This window comes from Panthera onca, chromosome C2 (genome assembly GCF_046562875.1).
Source record: "Panthera onca isolate mPanOnc1 chromosome C2, mPanOnc1 haplotype 2, whole genome shotgun sequence".
Classification (NCBI taxonomy): Eukaryota; Metazoa; Chordata; class Mammalia; order Carnivora; family Felidae; genus Panthera; species Panthera onca.
This window is the reverse complement of record NC_138347.1, coordinates 87296854-87315281: the sequence shown is the minus strand read 5'-3', so window position 1 is coordinate 87315281 and position 18428 is coordinate 87296854. Positions and strand designations below refer to the sequence as shown.

Here is an 18428-nt window from a genome sequence, read left to right as displayed (position 1 = left end):
AGATAATGTAACTTTTTTTTCATATGAAATTTATTGTCAAATTGGCTTGCAGAGATAATGTAACTTCTGAATTAAATGATATCAGCGTGGCATTCTTAGAGGTGGAAATAATTAAACATTTTTGATTACTGTTGTTATTTTTCATTATTTTCTTGATTGAATGAAGATGTTAGCTGACTTCCTGCCCTTTAGCCTTTGTGTCTTTTGCCTGAAAGACCTTGCAGTTTGATTTCTCTAGTGATCATTTTGGTGGTAGAGGGTATGGTAAAGTAGCTATTTTAAATTTAACATTTTTTAACGTTTTATTTATTTTTGAGAGAGAGAGAGAGAAAGGGAGGGAGAATGAGAGTGAGTGGGGGAGGGGCAGAGAGAGAGAGAGAGAGAGACAGACAGAATCTGAAACAGGCTCTAGGCTCTGAGCTGTCAGCACAGAGCTCGATGTGGGGCTTGAAATCGGGAACGAGGGCATGACCTAGGCTGAAGTTGGATGCTCAACCAACTGAGCCACCGAGGTGCCCCTTAGCTATTTTAAGAATTAAGCCAAAAGTAAGCACTGAGGTTTTGTGCATTATAGTGTGTGGACCTCTTTCATTGGGGAATGCTAACCTACCATTTCATTCCAGTCGATCCATTTCTATAGACTGTGGTCTGTGTTCACTCAATATTCCATATCTTAGGAAACCACAGAATATCCCTTAAACTCACAGTCCAGCAAAGATATTCTATTTGGACTGTACCGGGTTTAAAAAAAATTTTAAATTCGAACGTCATTGGTACTTTGGGGCTTGCCTAGGCCCTGTTTCTCTCTATTGTTTGTTACCCAGATGCTTCACAAATGAAGTTAGTTACTTCATCTGAGTAAGAATTTGGTTTTGCAAGCCCACCTTTATAGCTCCCTTGATATGATGCTTCATGTTCCCCAATAGCAGTGACTTTTCTCTTGTTACACTGATCACAGCTGTTTTCAAGTTGATGTGGCCTGTGCATTAATTTCAGTGAAGGACCACATTAGGCTTAGATCTGGTGTATGGAACAGAAAACTTAAAATATTGGTGACTTTAAATAAAGTAGATGTATATTTCTCTCTCATGTAGAGGATGTAGGGAAGTATCAAGTCTAGGCTAATGGGATGCCCTCATGTTCATCAGGATCTAGACCCTTCCCATATTTCTGCTTCACCCTCCATCCTGGCCTGTGAGTCTAACTTCATGGTCTCTTCATGGTCGTTACTTTTGTCAGCCTTCTCACAGATCCCTAAGCAACATTCTGTTTACACCTCTCTGGTCAGAACTTGGTCACGTGGCTGTACCATGTGTTGTACAGGAGACTGGAGAGTACGTAAAATTTATTAGCTGGCGTCATTGAGTAAAGTCTGTTACTACTGGGAGGCAGCTGGTAGCCTCTGCCACAGACTCCTTACCTAAAAGGGATGTTGGGTTGTCTCTTCTTGGAGAGGAAGAGAACGCAGAACTCTCTTATATAGTCTCTTTGTTTCTGTGACTGGAAAGCACTTTTCCATTGCTATTGAAATGTCATCCTGATGCTCCTCTTCCCCTCATAAAATAGATGCAGCTGACTCACGCGTTCTCATCAAAGCTTCTTGTACCCCAGTCGCTTCATGACTTGATGACCAATTCCTTTTCCACTGGCCTAATGGTGACATTGTAATCATTCATTTATGACTCCAGATTTTATAAGGGAAACTGAGGCCATTAGCTGGTGCTGAATGGCTTATCTAGGTCTCCTGAGCACCATCTTGCCCTTCAACATTCAAGTCAGTCTTCCCGATTACCTTGATGTCCATTCAGGCGAAGTCACAGTTAAAGATCCTTGCCTCAGCTCTAGCTTTAGCTGGTGTATTTTTTTATTTTTTAAATCAACAGTGACAATTATTAATTTTTGAATCACTTAAATTTTTACTTTTTATATTTAGGGTTTAAAAAACATTTTTAGAACAATGTTTTTTGGACACAGCTTAAAATTGAAAAGTTATGAGGGGCTGTATAATGAAAAGTAAGTTATTCTTGCTTCTCTGTCTCGTGGTTACTTGGTTACTCTCCCCAGAGACAAACAGTATTTTCTGTTTGCACATTTTTATATATCTTTTATATTTTTCCCAGCAATAGTATAGACATATATCATGCTTTTAGAATTTTTTCCTATAGGCAGTTGGGAACCATCAACACTTAGTTTCCAAATTGTACTCTGAGGCACCCTAGGGTGCTACAGTGAGTTCACAGGTGCACCACAAGGTATTTTTAACTCTTCAAGGAAACGACAGTGGTACTTGAACATTGCATGACCTATTTTAGTATATGTGCTGCTGAAGCGAGCACTACATTGCATGACCTATTAACTTGCTGTAGTTTTACTATTTGAGTATCCTATAGTCCTTTCAGTGACTTCACCTCTTGGTAAAGCTGATTTTTCGGTGGTTTCTATGGTAAAAGGGAGGTACCATGTGAAGATAAATGTGGAACAGAAAATGAGGGAGGCAGTGTTAACATCTGACTCAAGAAGTTGTGCAGTGCCCAACAGGTGCACACATAAGGGATTGTGGTTAAGAGTGAAATAAAACATTTCTTTCAATTTATGTTTATTTTTTCAAATGGTTACTAAATCATTAGAACATAAATATTTATTAAGTTGTTTGGACCTAACTACTAAATAAACAGAGCCCTTAGGCATTTCTTTTGGCTTAGGGCTGCTGTGCAAAAATCATTGGGATGCTTTACGCTGCTGTGTACTGAGAAAGTGGGTAGCTCTGTGTTAATGTTTTTAAGCTAGAGAGGGATACTATTAGATTGTCTTTTAAAAGATAACTTACAACAGTATGAGAGATTGTGAATTTTTGGGCTAAGCTGATTCAAAACTTACTGTTTTATGAGATGGAAGGAGAGAAGGGGGGAATATAAGGGGGTCCAGGATCTTCAAAGAATACCCCAGGACTCATGATGTGGTTCTGGCCTCATCTTACATACTTTTTTACAGTCAAGCTACAAATGTGTATAAATGTGTAAATACTTGCTAGTACGTTTAATGCATATCTTTGGTATGTCATAAATAGTGTTAAATATTCACATTTTTATTGACTTCCCCTCCTTTCCACCACTTTCACAAGTAGGAGTAAATGAGTCAAGTTCTTTTGTGTCTGAAGTCTGGGACATTGAAGAACCGTCACTAAACCTCAGAGAACTTGAATTTCCACCTTTTTGGTTTTAGCCCTAGCATTCATACTTGATGAGAAGTAGGTTGAAAACAGAGCGTTTGTAAAAAGTTCTAGGAGTGGGCCTGTTCAGAAAAGTCAACTGTACCTGTAACGGCCAGAAGGTTCTAGTGAACTCCATTTTGCCATTTCCTTCTGAAGTAGGTCCCAGAACAGGGTCTGTGTTCAAGGAGATTTCCCCCACCTAGTGCAGACCTCACAGCACTAGAGCAGCCAAACTGCTCACCTGTGGGGTACAAACTAGTTAATCTGGTCAGGCTGGGAGAACTCTGAGCTGGGCGTCAGAGCCCTGGTCTGATACAGGGATCTTTTCTTCCATGGTGCTTCTTCCCAGCTTAGGCAAGTCACTTCTTGGAAATGGCTGTGGTCCCAGCCACTTCTTCCAGGGATCTGAGAGGGTCATTGAAGTAGAATTGGGAAAAGATATTAAAAAAATTTTTTTAAGGGGCGCCTGGGTGGTTCAGTCAGTTAAGCATTGATTTCAGCCTTAAGTCATGGTCTCGAGGTTTGTGAGACTGAGCCCTGCGTTGGGCTCTGTGCTGAGTGTGGAGGCTGCTTGGGATTCTCTCTCTCCTTCTCTTTTTATCCCTCCTCTACTTACGTGCTCATGCTCTCTCTCTCTTGCTCTCTCTCTCTCAAAAAATAAATAAAATAAAGACTAATTTTATTTATTTATTTGTTTGTTTGTTTTTAGATTTAGAAAAAGAGACCATCCAGGTATTGCCAGTTAATAGCCATAGTGGAAAGTACCTGCTGGGAGAGGTTTGGTGGGGGTCCTAGTCCTACTGGTCCTTAGGGTATAATTTCTCTGTAGGTTCCTCAACTAGATATTTTGGGGAGTGGTAAGACTCTAATTAGAGAAATTTGGAAATTGTAGATTTATACTTAGGACTGTGGGGTCATATATATTTAGGAGAAACCATAGATTCGTCCCTTAAAATCAGAGTGTAAGTTACTTCTGCTGACTTTTCTCTCATTTGGATAAAAATGTTTGGGAAAGATCATGTCCCCTTCCATCCCATTGAATTAAAAATAAAAACAGGGGCACCTGGGTGGCTCAGTCGGTTAAGTGTCCGACTTCGACTCAGGTCACGGTCTCACAGTCTGTAAGTTCAAGCCCTGTGTCGGGCTCTGTGCTGACAGCTCAGAGCCTGGAGCCTGCTTTAGATTCTGTGTCTCCTTCTCTCTCTGACCCTCCCCGACTCATACTCTGTTTCTCTCAATAAATAAATAAACATTAAAAAAAAAAAAAGCAACTCTAAACTAAGTGTAAAAAAGCTCAACAAAGGGGGTTACCTGGGTGGCTCAGTCAGTTAAGTGTCTGACTTGATCTCAGCTCAAGTCTTGCTCTCTCAGGGTCATGAGTTTAGGCTCTGCATTGGGTGTGAAGCCTACTTAGAAAAAGAAAAAAAAAAGCCCAGTAAAGTTCTGCTTTTTGTACAACAGCAGTTTTGCTTATTGTTAAACACATATCAGTTACCAATTAAATAAACCCCGAACCCACAACTACCCTTCTGATGGTCTTGCTTAGCTGTTGTCCGTAGCATATTGGGGTCTTTAACTTCCTGGAGTCTCCTTTCACAGACATTTACTGAGTGTGTGGTATGTGCTGGGTACTGTGCAGGGGCTGGGGGTATGTAAAGTGAATAAGACTCGTTTCCTGCTGTGACAGCTTACAGTCTGGAAGCATTTGAAGTTCATATCTTCTCCATACTGAGATTTCATAGAAGGATCCCCACGTGATGTCATGGTCTTTCTGAAACTTATTTCAGGATTGCTTTGCAGCTGGGTAACCAAAGGGAAGGGGAGGCACTTTTGATTATGTTGGTTGTCAGGAATGTAGAGAAGGTGTTGATGGTGATTATGGCGGCTGCTATCTGTGGAGCCCCTAATACCTGCCAGATCCTATATTAGATGCCTTAGAACCTTATCTTGTTTAATCTTTTCAACAATCTTTTGGGGGTACATAACATTATTCATAGCTTACTCCTGAGGAAAATGAACTTGGAAAGAATTTGCCCAGGATTACATAGTTAGTAAATGACAGAGCAGGATTTTTTTTGGACTTAGTTTATCATTGTGTTCGGCCAGGTAAGATTTGACTTAGCATTAAATGAGTGTGTTTTCTGTGGACAAAAGGCGCTTAGATAATATGTTATATGAGCCCAATATGTACACAAAAACAAAAGGGTTGTACTTTGGTTCCTTAAAATTGTCATAAAAGATATAAAGATTAAAGAATAGAAAAAAGCCCACACACCCACTGTTTTCATTTGTTCAGGTTTCCTTCTATTGCTTGTCTGTGGGCATAACTTTTACAAAGTTGTCATTACCGTGAAGATGAATTTTGTATTTTTAACATTGCCATAGGATAAATATTTCCATGTTTCTACATAGTCTAAATAAATATTTAAATAATATTCTGTTGGGTTCAACACCATTCTCATTGAACATTTAGGTTCTAATTTTTAAAATTATAGATATTGGGGCATCTAAATTTTTATTACATGTAGAATGTCTGTGAATCATTTCCTTTAAATAAATGCCTTTGGTGACTTTAAAAAAAATTTGAAGATCTAATTGCTTTTATTAAATGATTCATGAATTGGGCATCATTCCGTCTAGCAAATAATGCCTTTAGTGACTTCTTAAATTCTTAGAATCATCTTTGACATTGCTTTTTGTCAACTTGAACACTTACAGCTATCAAATAATGTTGGTTATTTCTTTATTTTGATATTTCTGATTCTTAGTATTTGGACCTTTTATTAAAAATTATTGAGACTGTATTTCCCTGTATCTCATTTTCCACTTAACACTGCCTTCCTTTTGAGAATTCAGGAGCAGCGCTGTATACAAAAAGATACTAAGTTTGTGATTGGAGGCAAACAAGAAGGTAATAACAGAACCTAGATCCTTTGGTTCTCAGGCAGCTGCTTCGTCTGGGAAAATAACTTCTTCCTATCTATAGACCCATGTTTGTGTACCTGTTTATGTGTGGTGTGAGTGGAATATGGCTCAATCGCTCTTTGTCACCATAGTTCCAAACATCTAAATATACAAACATGATCTGGGATCCTGGCATCCATGTGAATGTAAGGCTGAAATGTCCAAGGAAATACTGTGACAAGACATTTCCTTGAGCCTTCACCTAACCTTTAGCAGAGATTAGCCAAGCAGATAGGTGATGACTTGATAAATAACAGGCTAGAGGAGCTCAGTTTTCTTACTGAAAATTCTGCACAGCCTGAGGACAACAGGACTAGTTATATTATGGAGTTTTCCCCTCTGGCTTACAATGCAGTATTTTAATAACTCCTAGAGGGGGAAGGGGACAGAGAGAGAGATGGAGACAGAGAGAGGGAGGTTGACATTTTATTTTTAAAAAATAGCCCTCATTCATTGACTACCCGTTATGTGCCTGATCTCTTGTCTACAATTTCTTACATACCCTTGTGTGAACTGTGTGAGGTAAGAGCTGTTATCTCCATTCTACACGTGAGGAAACTAAGGTTTAGAGAGTTTGTGACTTGCTCAAAGTTACATTAAATTTTGGAGCTGGGATCGAACCTTGGCTTATCACTTCTGAAATCCTGTGCTTTCTTCCATCTTACAGTGTTACGAAAGACATTCCAACCCATTCTTACGCAATCAGGAGCCTGGTACCCGGCAAATCATAGTTAACAATTTATTCCTTTAAAAATCTTTAAGAATTGAATATCTAGCACGTGTATCTATTTTAATTGTAAAGCTGTATGATCGGACTCAGCCTTTATACATCTGTCACTTATTAGTAAGTATTCATAACTTAGGAAAGATGGTAGACCTACATTTACTCCTGGTTTGGGGCAGATGGATGGTTGTCAGAGGAGGGAATCGTAAATGTCATGACCTTTGTTTGTCATTGCTGTGGATTTCTGGCTTTCCCAGTGAGTGTTGCCTTGGTGTAGAATGTTTTCTCTTCACTTCTTGTTCTTTGTTTTTGTTTTCTCCTCAGATCTAGATACTGATGACGATTTAAATAGCGACGATTATGAATATGAAGATGAAGCCAAACTTGTTATATTCCCAGACCACTATGAAATAGCACTACCAAATATTGAGGAGTTACCAGCCCTGGTCAGTGAGTGTGCACGGCTGCTAGCTAGATGCGCGTGACTCTCTGTGTCAGGTGTGTGTGCGTGTGCGGTGTGTGTGCATGTGGAGGTGGGGAAGGAGGGTTGAATGAGAGAAGAGGAGAATGAGCACGATCATGAGCATACTGCTTCTTCTCTGTGAAAGGGTCTTGCAGGGTGAGGTCTCAGTAGTGTTGGGCCAGATACCCTTTGCTGCGCGTTACTCCCGGTGCTGTACAAACATTGGGTTGGCCTCCCCCCAGGTGGCCGGGCTCCCCCCTCCTGCTCCGTGAGCTGGTCCCCTGTCTCCCCACCAAGGTGGGCTGGCCTCCGCCAGGCGAGCTGGCTTCTTGCTGCTTGTAGTTCACAGTCTGTTGCTTAGATTTTCACACTGTGCCCCTGAGATATGCAGGGGCTGCTGGAGAGGGGTGTCTTCTCATGAGAGGAGTGGCTATATTTTTCTATCTTCTGCATGTTAGCCCTCCGTGTGAGATTTTGTTTGGGGGAGAAATAAGGACTCCTCCGCCAAAACAACCGCAACACGATTATAAAAATAACCAAACGTTTACAAATCACAAGTCTGCGGGAGCTCTGTGGTAATGTGAGACTCCTTGAAAGTTTTGTTCCTCATGAGGACTAAGATTACTTTCTAGGTTTTAACATTTAGATTTAGTGGTGGATTTCTTTTCTCTTCCCTTCCCTTGTTTTTTGTTTTTGTTTTTGTTTTTGTTTTTGTTTCTGTGGAATGACTTTCATCTTCCTGAGCAGTTGTGAGGAAGCCAGGTTCTGTTTTAGTTTGAGGCTGTGAAGGGGCGTGGAGTGTCCTCCTACAAGGACACAACTGTGTTTCCTGTTCTTTCCTGTGTTGTCTCCCCCACCCCATCCTTCTCTGCTTTGTTCTCTTCCCTTTCTTTTCCTCTTTTCCAATCCGTGCATACCCTGAATTGTCAGAGCCTGGCCACCAGTAGTAGTGGGGTCAGGGTCAGTTGAGTTTAGGTATGCTAGTTCTTTTTTTTCCCCTCCTCACACTCCAGAACAAAAGCCAGGTGTTTAGGTCCCGGAATCTTCAGGACATTGTGTGACTCTGTGTCCACAGCCACCTGCTCACTTGCCTCTGCCAGGAGGGGGAGGGTGTTTGTGCTTGGGGTTCCCATGTCATTAGGGACCAGGTTTCTACCATACAACCTCTTTTGACCCTGACCTACTTTATCCCTAAATACAAGACCACAGAAATGAAAATGTTGTGTATTTACCTATTGTAGTTCTTTCCTTTAATTATTATATGTGACCTATCCTTTTTAGTGCTAAGTGCAAAGTGTTTAGCAGTGCACAGAGAATTAAATTACCTCTCCTTTCTCCAGTTCCCTGTGTTGACTCATGTGGCTGTTACCAAGGATAAAATATGAGTGGGCAAAATGGTCTTACCTCGTCCCATTACCTGAAATTATATACTAAAGCTTGTATCTCCATGATACTGAGAGTACTTACTGCCTGCCCTTGTTTAATAAAACTCTTATGTCTGCTGTCGGAAAAGAAAGAAAGAAGCACATTGTGAATAAATGTCATGAGAAATAGTTTTTCTCTCGCTCACTTATGAAGGAAAAGTCTGTGTGAAAAAAGTTGATAAAAGAGCCTTTAAGTGTTTTTTAATTATTCTTATATTCACAATATACTTTGATCTCACTCACTTAAGAAGGAAAAGTCTGTGTGAAAAAAGTTGATGAAAGAGCCTTTAAGTGTTTTTTAGTTATTCCTGTATTCACAATATAATTTGAAGTGTGAATACTTTTAGTTAAAATTGAAGTGTCATAGGAATCTGAGTCCAGCAATAAATGTTATAATTTTTAACACAGAATCTTTTAGAATTAAGAAATACTTAAAAAGAATTTTAAAAAAGGGGAGAGGGAGGATTATTTGGAAGTTGGGGTGGAGAGATTGAAGGAAACACCTGTATTTATCTGATGGGATAAATAATAGTAATCCTAAATAATAGGATTTATTTATATAATAGTATTTATTTATTGATTTATTTAAACCTAGTTCCTGTATTTTCTTTTTATGCTTCTGCTACATATTCGGTGTTTGATATTCTCTTTTTAAGCTTTTAAATTACAAACATTATTGAGCTCAAAATCACCCAACCAGATGACTCTTGCTTCATCTTTTGAGCTTCTCAGCACAGAAAACATTGCGTTTAAGATAGGAACTCCTTGGATGGTCCCGGACAGTTAAACCACCTCTCAGTGATGCAGAGTTCACAGACACATAGCATTTGAAGCTCAGTAGGGATCTTACAGCCTGAAATCCAATGCCACATTTTAGATATCAGGAACTCAAGCAGTGGTGTGCTTGTAAATATTTAGCAACCAGCTCCCTGGGGGAAAAGCCCTGCTTTGTAGTGTTTGATGATTTCCATGGTGTAAATATTCCCACCATGGCTGATCTCAGGCTAACATGTCTCTGAATGCAGTGTTGAAAAGAGAACGCGCAGTAGCACACCATTATACAGAATTTCCACTAGTCACGTAACGTAGATGTAAATAACCTCAAGAGCACACAGAAGATCGGAAGTTATAGTAGAACAGGAAGTGAAGAGTTTTGAATATTTGTTACCTTTTAAAAATGTATTTTACTTAATTGTAAGTTTTTGTAATTTAATTACAAAACTAATGGCTGTGCTTAACAACCATCTTGCAGAATTTCTTAAAATTTAACAATCAATTTTGTAAGCCAGTTTGAGTCAGTTCCAGAACACTACTGAATTTGAAGCCTATGGAGACCCGGGATGGAGCCAGGACTAGTATCACGTTCTTTCTCTTCACTGTGGACAACAAATCCAGGGAACCAGAGACAGATAATTCATAGTATAATTACAGGATAATGGATTCTGATCTTCAGCTGTGATCCATACAAAGTGTCACTAAGTGATTTCAGATGATACTCTGAAAACACTAGATCAGTGTTTTATAGTGGCCCAGAAGTTTAAGGAAATTTTGTTGAATGTCACCAAGAAGTGTATTCAAAGAAAAGAGAGAATATTATAGTCAAATCTTGGTCAACATTATTGTGCATTGCAAACCAGAGCACTTTAAAAAGATCTAATGGGGTGGAGAAGATTCAGAGGAGGACAGGGAAGGGATTGAGGTAGTCGTTGAAGCAACAAAGAGATTGTAATAACAGACCAGACTAAAAAGATTCGGATGTGTGCTTAGAAGTGCTAAGGCAGCACAGAAGTGTTAAGGCAGTCCAAACCCATAGAATCAGGAAGGGGGTTTATGGTGTCCTCAGCCCTGTTTTCTAGGGTCATTCCTGGAATGAAGTGGGAGATGAATTTTGATAATTGAAAGAAAAGACTAATTGTATATATAAAAGTGTTTGTAGTGAGAGATGAATGGGAATATCTCTTAAATTTTTTCTTTAATGTTTATTTTTGAGAGAGAGAGAGACAGAGAAAGACAGAGAGAGACAGAGCATGGGGGGGGAGGGGCAGAGAGAGAGGGAGACACAGAATCTGAAGCAGGCTCCAGGCTCCGAGCTGTCAGCACAGAGCCCAATGCGGGGTTTGAACTCACGAACCGTGAGACCATGACCTGAGCCAAAGTCCGACGCTTAACTGACACAGCCACCAGGTGCCCCAGGAATATCTCTTTAATAGGTTTAGATATATTTATGGGTGCCTGACATGTAATGGAGTATAAGCTTTTTTTTAAAAAAAAAGTTTATTTATTTTGAGAGAGAGAGAGAATGAGAGTGAGAGAGAGAGCAAGCCCATATGAGCCAGGGAGGGGCAGAGAGAGAGGGAGAGAATCCCAAGCAGGCTCCATGCTGTCAGCACAGAGCCTGATGTGAGACTCGATCTCAGGAACTGTGAGCCGAAATCAAGAGTTGGACGCTTAACCAACTGAGCCACCCAGGCGCCCCGGAGTATGAGTTTTTTTGAAGGCAGAGACCTCTTCCTTATTCCTGACTGTGTCATCACTAGTTAGTACCTTGCAGTTTTATGCCACAGAAGGATAGGATTTGATGTTCACAGCAGACCGCTCTGGCTGCTATGCAGAAGAGGGGCAGGAGTAGGAGAAAGGAAACTGCAAGGAGGCTGCTGTGTAGCCGTCTGGGTGAGCTGTCTTAGTGGCTGGGACAAGATGAGTGTGGTTGAAGTTGAGAAGAGGAAGGTTCCAAATAGAGTTTGCACGTAGGAGTGATAGGAATTGCTCATGGTTTGGGTGGGGGTGGATGGCAGCTGAGGGAACTTCCTTCCTTGCCTCTTAATGAATTCTAGGGCCACCCAGGGGAAAATACTCTGCATGAAGTTCAGCTAATTGTGTGGGATCTTAGTGATGTAGAATACAAACCTAAATTGAAAAAAAAACCATTAAAACCATTCAGTGGCTTTTATTATATTCAGAGTTGGGCATCCATCGCCACTATCTCATTGTAGAATATTTTCATTAGCCCGCAGCCATCACCCCTCAACCTGTCATCCCTCCCAGCCTCTGGCAATTACTAATCTACTTTCTGTCTCTGTGGAACTGCCTGTTCTGGACGTTTCATATAAATGGAATCATACGATGTACATAGTTCTTTGTGGCTGGCCTTTTTTAGACCTTACATATATTTTCAAGATTCACTCATGTTGTAGCATGTATCAGGACTTCATTCTTTTTCATTGTTGAATTTCCGTTGTGTAGACATATGATATTTTATTTATCCACTTATCATTAACAGACATTTGGGTTGTTTCTGCTTTTTGGATGTTATAAATAATACTTCTGTGACATATGTGTACAATAGTCTTTGTATGGGTACATATTTTCATTTATCTAGAATACATACCTAGGAGTTGAATGCTAGGTTATATGGTAACTCTGTTTAACCATCTGATGCCTAGGTATATTCAACCATTTGAGGAGCTGCCAAACTGTTTGCCAAAGTGGCTGTACCATTTTACATTCCCACCAGAATATGTTTTTAAAGACAGCTAGAGATAGTTTTTATAGCATTAAGTAAATGGCAAATGTGGTGATAAGGCATATGTCCAGGATCATAACGGTTTGGGAGAAAGCAGAGAATTTGCATCCCCTTCCCCTGTGGTCAGTTGGTGCCAAGCTGGACATCACAGATTTGCTCATGATGTCGACTGATCTGGCACAGAGACACCTAGGCCTGTCCCCATCCAGGGTCACATTTGCACCAGATTAAGAAATGGAGCCGTGCTGCTTGCATTCCATTCAAATGCCCTTGACCACATGCCATTGTGTGATGAGTTGAGGATATTGGATATCTGGGTGTATATTTGTTAGGAGGAAAACACACCAGTTGGGTAAATCCTAGGCATTCCTGTAGCTAATGTCACTCTTGTAAATTGTTTGCCATATACTTTTCACTCAGCTTGCTAAGAAACCGTTAAATCTGACTCTTGTGCTTGGGTTTACAAACTGGATTTGGTTTCTTGCTATCTTGTGTCATTATCAATAATATTGCACACGCCAGGTTAGGGATTAAACCTAGCTAGATTCATGGAAAAAGTGCTGGAATTAGCTAACTAGGATCTTGCTTTTATGGCAACTGCTGTTTGAATTTTCTTGGATTAGCCTGTATTTATTAATAAAGTTTTAAATTTGTTTTCTAGAAGTTGATGTTCTCTCAAACTGTTTTTACATATGATACCTGGGTTTGTCTTACAGGTAACAATTGCTTGTGATGCAGTTCTCAGCTCAAAATCTCCATATAGAAAGCAGGACCCAGACACATGGGAAAATGAATTGCCAGTATCCAAATATGCCAATAACCTTACCCAGTTGGACAATGGAGTCAGGATTCCTCCAAGGTGAGCATCAGCTAGTGAAATGGAACTTTACCCCTTAAAACTGGACAAAGGAATATTTACTTTTCTACCTTTTCTCTGAATTAGCAGTTACACATATTTTTACCAGATGCCTTTGATTAAAAATAAGCTCAAAATTCTTTCCAAAAATATCTTTACCTTTGTGGATTCTGAACATGTCAAGCCCATACCCCTGAGCCCATCCCACCCCTAGGTTTCCAGTGGCAGGTACCTGCAACTCTTTGCTTGAGGGCTTTCTCTGGCTGCTTGAGGCTAGGTAGGCCTGGCCATGTGTCAGTTAGAAATGCCACAGAGTTGGGGCGCCTGGATGGCTCAGATTGTTAAGCATCCGACTTCGGCTCAGGTCATGATCTTGTGGTTTGTGGGTATGAGCCCCATGTCAGGCTCTGTGCTGACAGCTCAGAGCCTAGAGCCTGCTTTGGATTCTGTGTCTCCCTGTCTCTCTGCCCCTCCCCTGCTCATGCTCTGTCTCTGTCTCTCTCAAAAATGAACATTAAAAAAAATTAAAAAAATTAAAAAGAAATGCCACGGAGTTAATGTTCCTTCCTATCCTCCTGGAACAGCCCTCAAACCCTCAACCGGTGGCTGTGGAGTGGATGGATAAATACCCTGGACCCTTACCCCTTGAGTGGGCCTATCTCCTGGAGTTCCCCAACTGGACTGAGCCCCAGTTGCCCATGATGGTCATCTTGTTGACATGCCTGGACTGACTTCCTGACCTTTCCAGTCTTATGTTCTTACAGTGCTTCTTGGGATCACCTCCTAAACAGGCTATTTACATTCAGATCTTTGTTTCAGAGTCTGCTTCTAGGGGACCCCAACTTATAAAAGTCTTTGGTTGTCTCATTTTTGGCTGGAATGTTCTTTGGTCTACATTAGCATCTCCTATCAGGTCTGTTGTGTTTCAGAGGCAGGTACTCGAGACAAAGAGTGGATGGATTAGGAGGGTGTCTAGTCTTGTTGAATCCTGCCTGTACTGAATTCCCATTCTGTGTGGTCTTAGGGGAAGACAGACTGCTTCTGGGCCTCAGTTTCTCCCTTTGACAATGGGGCTGATAATACTGATTCGGAAGGGTGTTTATTAGAATTAGGTGATCAGACTTCTGGAGAATTAGGTGATCAAACTTCTGGAAGGTACCTAGCACATACCCGACACTTAACCTTCAGTGAAGTTGACATTCTTTCTACTTAATACAGATTTACTGTGTAGTAGCATTTGTTTAAACTAGTTTTACTAAGTGTGGCTAATGCTTTAGAACTTTATATGTTTATATACATGGGATCCTTAGTATCTTAGATTTACATATTATTTATTAGTGTCCCTCACGTCGGAATTTTAAGGAAATGACCTCCCCTCCCAACCTCAGGTTCTATGTCAATTTTCTAAGGTAAAAGCCATTGTGGAGGCAGACAGGGTACTGATTGGTCCTGCTGCTCTGAGAGGGGTGACATTAATATCTTGAAGGGAGAAAAGGAGGAAAGAAGCACTGGTTTCTGTTGTCCACTGACCGTTTCCTGTGACCCCCAGCTTGAGACACTCTGTTTTCTTAGATGTTAATTTTCTAACTATGCTCTGAGTTCTGGCCATACCAACTGCTCTTCAATGACTTTTTCAGTGGTTGGAAGTGTGCCAGGTGTGACCTTCGGGAAAACCTCTGGTTGAATCTGACCGATGGCTCCGTGCTGTGTGGGAAATGGTTCTTCGACAGCTCCGGGGGCAATGGCCACGCGCTGGAGCATTACAGAGACATGGGCTACCCTCTGGCTGTGAAACTGGGAACCATCACTCCTGACGGGGCAGGTGAGTGTGCCTTTACTGACCTGGGGAACTTGCAGTGGCTCCGTCTGCATTTAACCAGTGCCTTCATTCCCAGGGTGGAGGGTGGAGGGTGGAGGCCATGACACAGCTCACATTTGAATCTTGATTCTGCTTCGTACTAGCTGTGAGGTCTTGGGCAAGTTTTCAAATACTTCTCAGCTTCAAGTTCCTCATCTTGAGGATGATCAGGGCATCTCCCTCATAGGGGAGGGAGGCTAATGTGTATAAAGTATTTAGCCCAGTTCATACAGTAAGGCCTTAATAAAAGTTAGTTGCTACTGTTCACTCTTATTATTATCTTTTTGTATATCTCTTGGTTAAGAGGACAGGGGTAGGAACCAAGACCTGTGAAGTGAACAGGGATAATCAAATCACAGTAGTGGGAAGCCCTAGAATTCATTAGGGGTTAGTATCGTTTCAGGAACAAATGGGTTCAATATGGAGAAGAGGGGTTTTAAAGGCTGTTGTGTGACAGCAGCTGGCAGCAAAGGGTTGGATTTGGTTCCTGCTTGTACTGTCAGCTTCAGAGTTGGCTGTCTTTATGCTCTCACACTGTATGCTCTCAAGTGTTACTTTTTGGCCACGTTTGTTTAGTTAATTCCATCTACCATTTTGTGATGGAAAAGGGAAATCATATCAGGATCAATAACAAGAAACTTAAATACTGAGCAATGGCCATAAGAATCCATCATGTAAGTGTCATTGAAAACGTTTACTAAGCATAGATCTGGACCAACAGCTAGGTCAGTCTTCTTCATCTTTCCAAGCTTTAGTCTCTGTTTCTTCTTCATTTTAAGGTAAGATGATTTTTTTAAGAGACGTACAAAGACATTTGTCTTTTCTTCTGTTCTCTTTCTAGGACTGAGTTAGCCTGCTTCAGAGTTAATTGGTTAGGGTGTTTTCACCAAATGTGGCATACTTCTTGTCTACCATGCCTTTTCCATCAAACAGGTTTTGTTTTTCATTTGTTTTATAATTGAGGGCTGACAGTTTAGTCATGTCAAGACCTTTTGATTCACATTTTGGATTATTTTCCTGCTTCCACAGTTAGTGGACTAATGTTTAACTCATTAGAGATAAGTAGCTGCAAAAGTCCCAATTCCTGGTCCCAAACCTTCCTCCCGCAAATGGATAAACCTCTCCACAAGCCAGGTTGAATCCTAAGAGTTCTAGGATCTGAAGAAGAAATTCAGGACGTGAAGTTGGGTTGGGGGTTACAGCAAGTTTCTTACAGGTCTTCCCTATGTTGAATGACTGCTGTATGAGGCAACCATCATTGTCCTTTTAGGGGGCTACAGAGGGAAGGGTTTATAATGTAGGAATTCTAATGGGAAAAATTGCAAGGGGAGAATAATCTGGATGTGTCTTCTTTCTGTGTTTTTTGTAGTGCTTTGATAAGACCAGTTATTAGAAGTCCAGTTCTCGGAACAACCTAAGACTACAGCTATTTGTATACGTGGCTTAGTTCTCAAATTTCAGTTGTTTGAGGGCAGAGCTCTGTCTTACTCATCTTTGGGTTCTGTATGAAATCTTACGCATGGTATGCCCAAATACTTTTGTTAAATAAACCAACTGGTATGTAAGTATTTAAATAATTAAATTCTATTTAAATGTATGCAAATAATAAAGGCAGGGGTTAATTTTGTTCTCTGTGCATCTTTAATTTTCCAGAAGCCTTTTTTCCAGCATGACACTTACTTTCAAACTATGATTTAGAGTACATCTAAAGCTGTTTTCCTTACAGCTTGAGGAAGGAATGTTTTATATTTGCCCCTTGATTATACAAGAAGCAGATATTTAGTGTAACATATTTAGAAAACAGAAAAGCTTAGAGAAGTAAATAAAAATTACTAGTAATACCATTTGGCAAATCACTTCTAACAATTTGGGTATTTCCTTTTAGTTTTTTTCCATGTTTTAAGGCCTTGATAAATTCTTTCTTTAAAATTTTTTAATTAACATTTTTAAAAATTTTATCTATTTGGGAGAGAGCATGAGTGCACAAGTCGGGGAGAGGCAGAGAGAGAGGGAAGAGAGAGAGAATTCCAAGTAGGCTCAGTGCTGTCAGTGCAGAGCCAGATGCGGGGCTCACGCTCATGAACTGTGAGATCATGACCTGAGCCAAGATCAAGAGTTAGAAGCTTAACTGACTCAGCCACCCAGGTGCCCCAAGGCCTTGATCAATTCTTACACAACATTCAACAGCACCCTCAACCCCTGCCCCACATTTTTACAAAAATGGAATCATAGTGTATAAAATTTTATTCCTTATTTTCCTCTATTTAACATTAAATTTGTATATATTCCATGTTATTAAATATTCTTCAATAAATGTTCTATGATAGTTCCATTAATTATTGCACTATTCTCCTATGAGTTGTTACAATTTTTTTGCTATTCTGATGAGTATCCTTACATATATGGAAATCTTTGGATGTTTGTCTAATGATATATTTAGGATAAATTCTTAGGGACAAGGATTGATCCTTTTACATTTTCAATTGCTGAATTTCTTTTAAACAGTCATAGTAATTTACTTCTCAGCAGTGTATGAGAATACTCATTTTAGCCAATCTTTGACAACTTTCAGTATTCACAATTTCTTTTAAATGTTTATTTATTTTTGAGAGAGAGAGAGCAAGCAGGAGAGAGGCAGACAGAGAGGAGGACAGAGGATCCCAAGCAGGCTCTGCGCTGACAGCTGAGAGCCTGTCATGGGGCTTGAACTCATGAACCGTGAGATCGTGACCTGAGCTGAAGTCAGACGCTTAACCAACTGAGCCACCCAGGTGCCCCAAGTATTCACAACTTTTAAAAACCTTTGCTAATCTTGTATCTTGTTTTCTTTTGCATTACTAGTAAGGCTAAACATTTTTCATAGTAATTTTGGCCATTTGTAGTTCTATTTGTGAATTTTGTTGGTTGATTTTCTAGTAGTGTATGTGTAGGTGTTCCTTACTTGTTTAAAAAAACTCTTTAGCTACTAAGAATATTAATTCATTATCTGCCATAGTTAAGTGCTTTTTTTGGTTTTGTTTCGTTTGTTTTTTTAAAATGTTTGAGAGAGAATGCGTGCCTGCACGTGCAAGTGGTGGAGGGGCAGAGAGAGAGAGAGAGAGAGAGAGAGAGAGAGAGAGAGAGAGAATTCCAAGCAGGCTCTGTGCTGTCAGCACAGAGCCCTACTCGGGACTCAATGTCACTAACTGGGAGATGATGACCTGGGCCCAAATCAAGAGTTAGACGCTTAACTGACTGAGGCACATGGGTTCCCCTGTTTTTTTTCATAGAGGAGGGACAACTTTCAGGGTTTTTCCTCTCATGTAATTGAGAACATTTGAATAAGTACTTCTGTTTCTATCATAGAAGGCATGACAACCAGCGATGTAGATCATATAGCTTGTGATGAGGGTTCTTGAATTGATT

General features: G+C 40.3%; 1 protein-coding gene across 1 annotated transcript in view; it reads left to right on the top strand.

Moving 5' to 3' along the window:
- Positions 1-18428, top strand: part of USP13 (ubiquitin specific peptidase 13) — a 117673-nt gene that overhangs the window by 36600 nt on the left and 62645 nt on the right. Inside the window, exons 4-6 of the mRNA XM_060639274.3 lie at positions 7224-7345; positions 13026-13168; positions 14803-14987. Of these exons, the coding sequence (XP_060495257.1) occupies positions 7224-7345; positions 13026-13168; positions 14803-14987 (450 nt within the window). The remainder of the gene's footprint in view (positions 1-7223; positions 7346-13025; positions 13169-14802; positions 14988-18428) is intronic.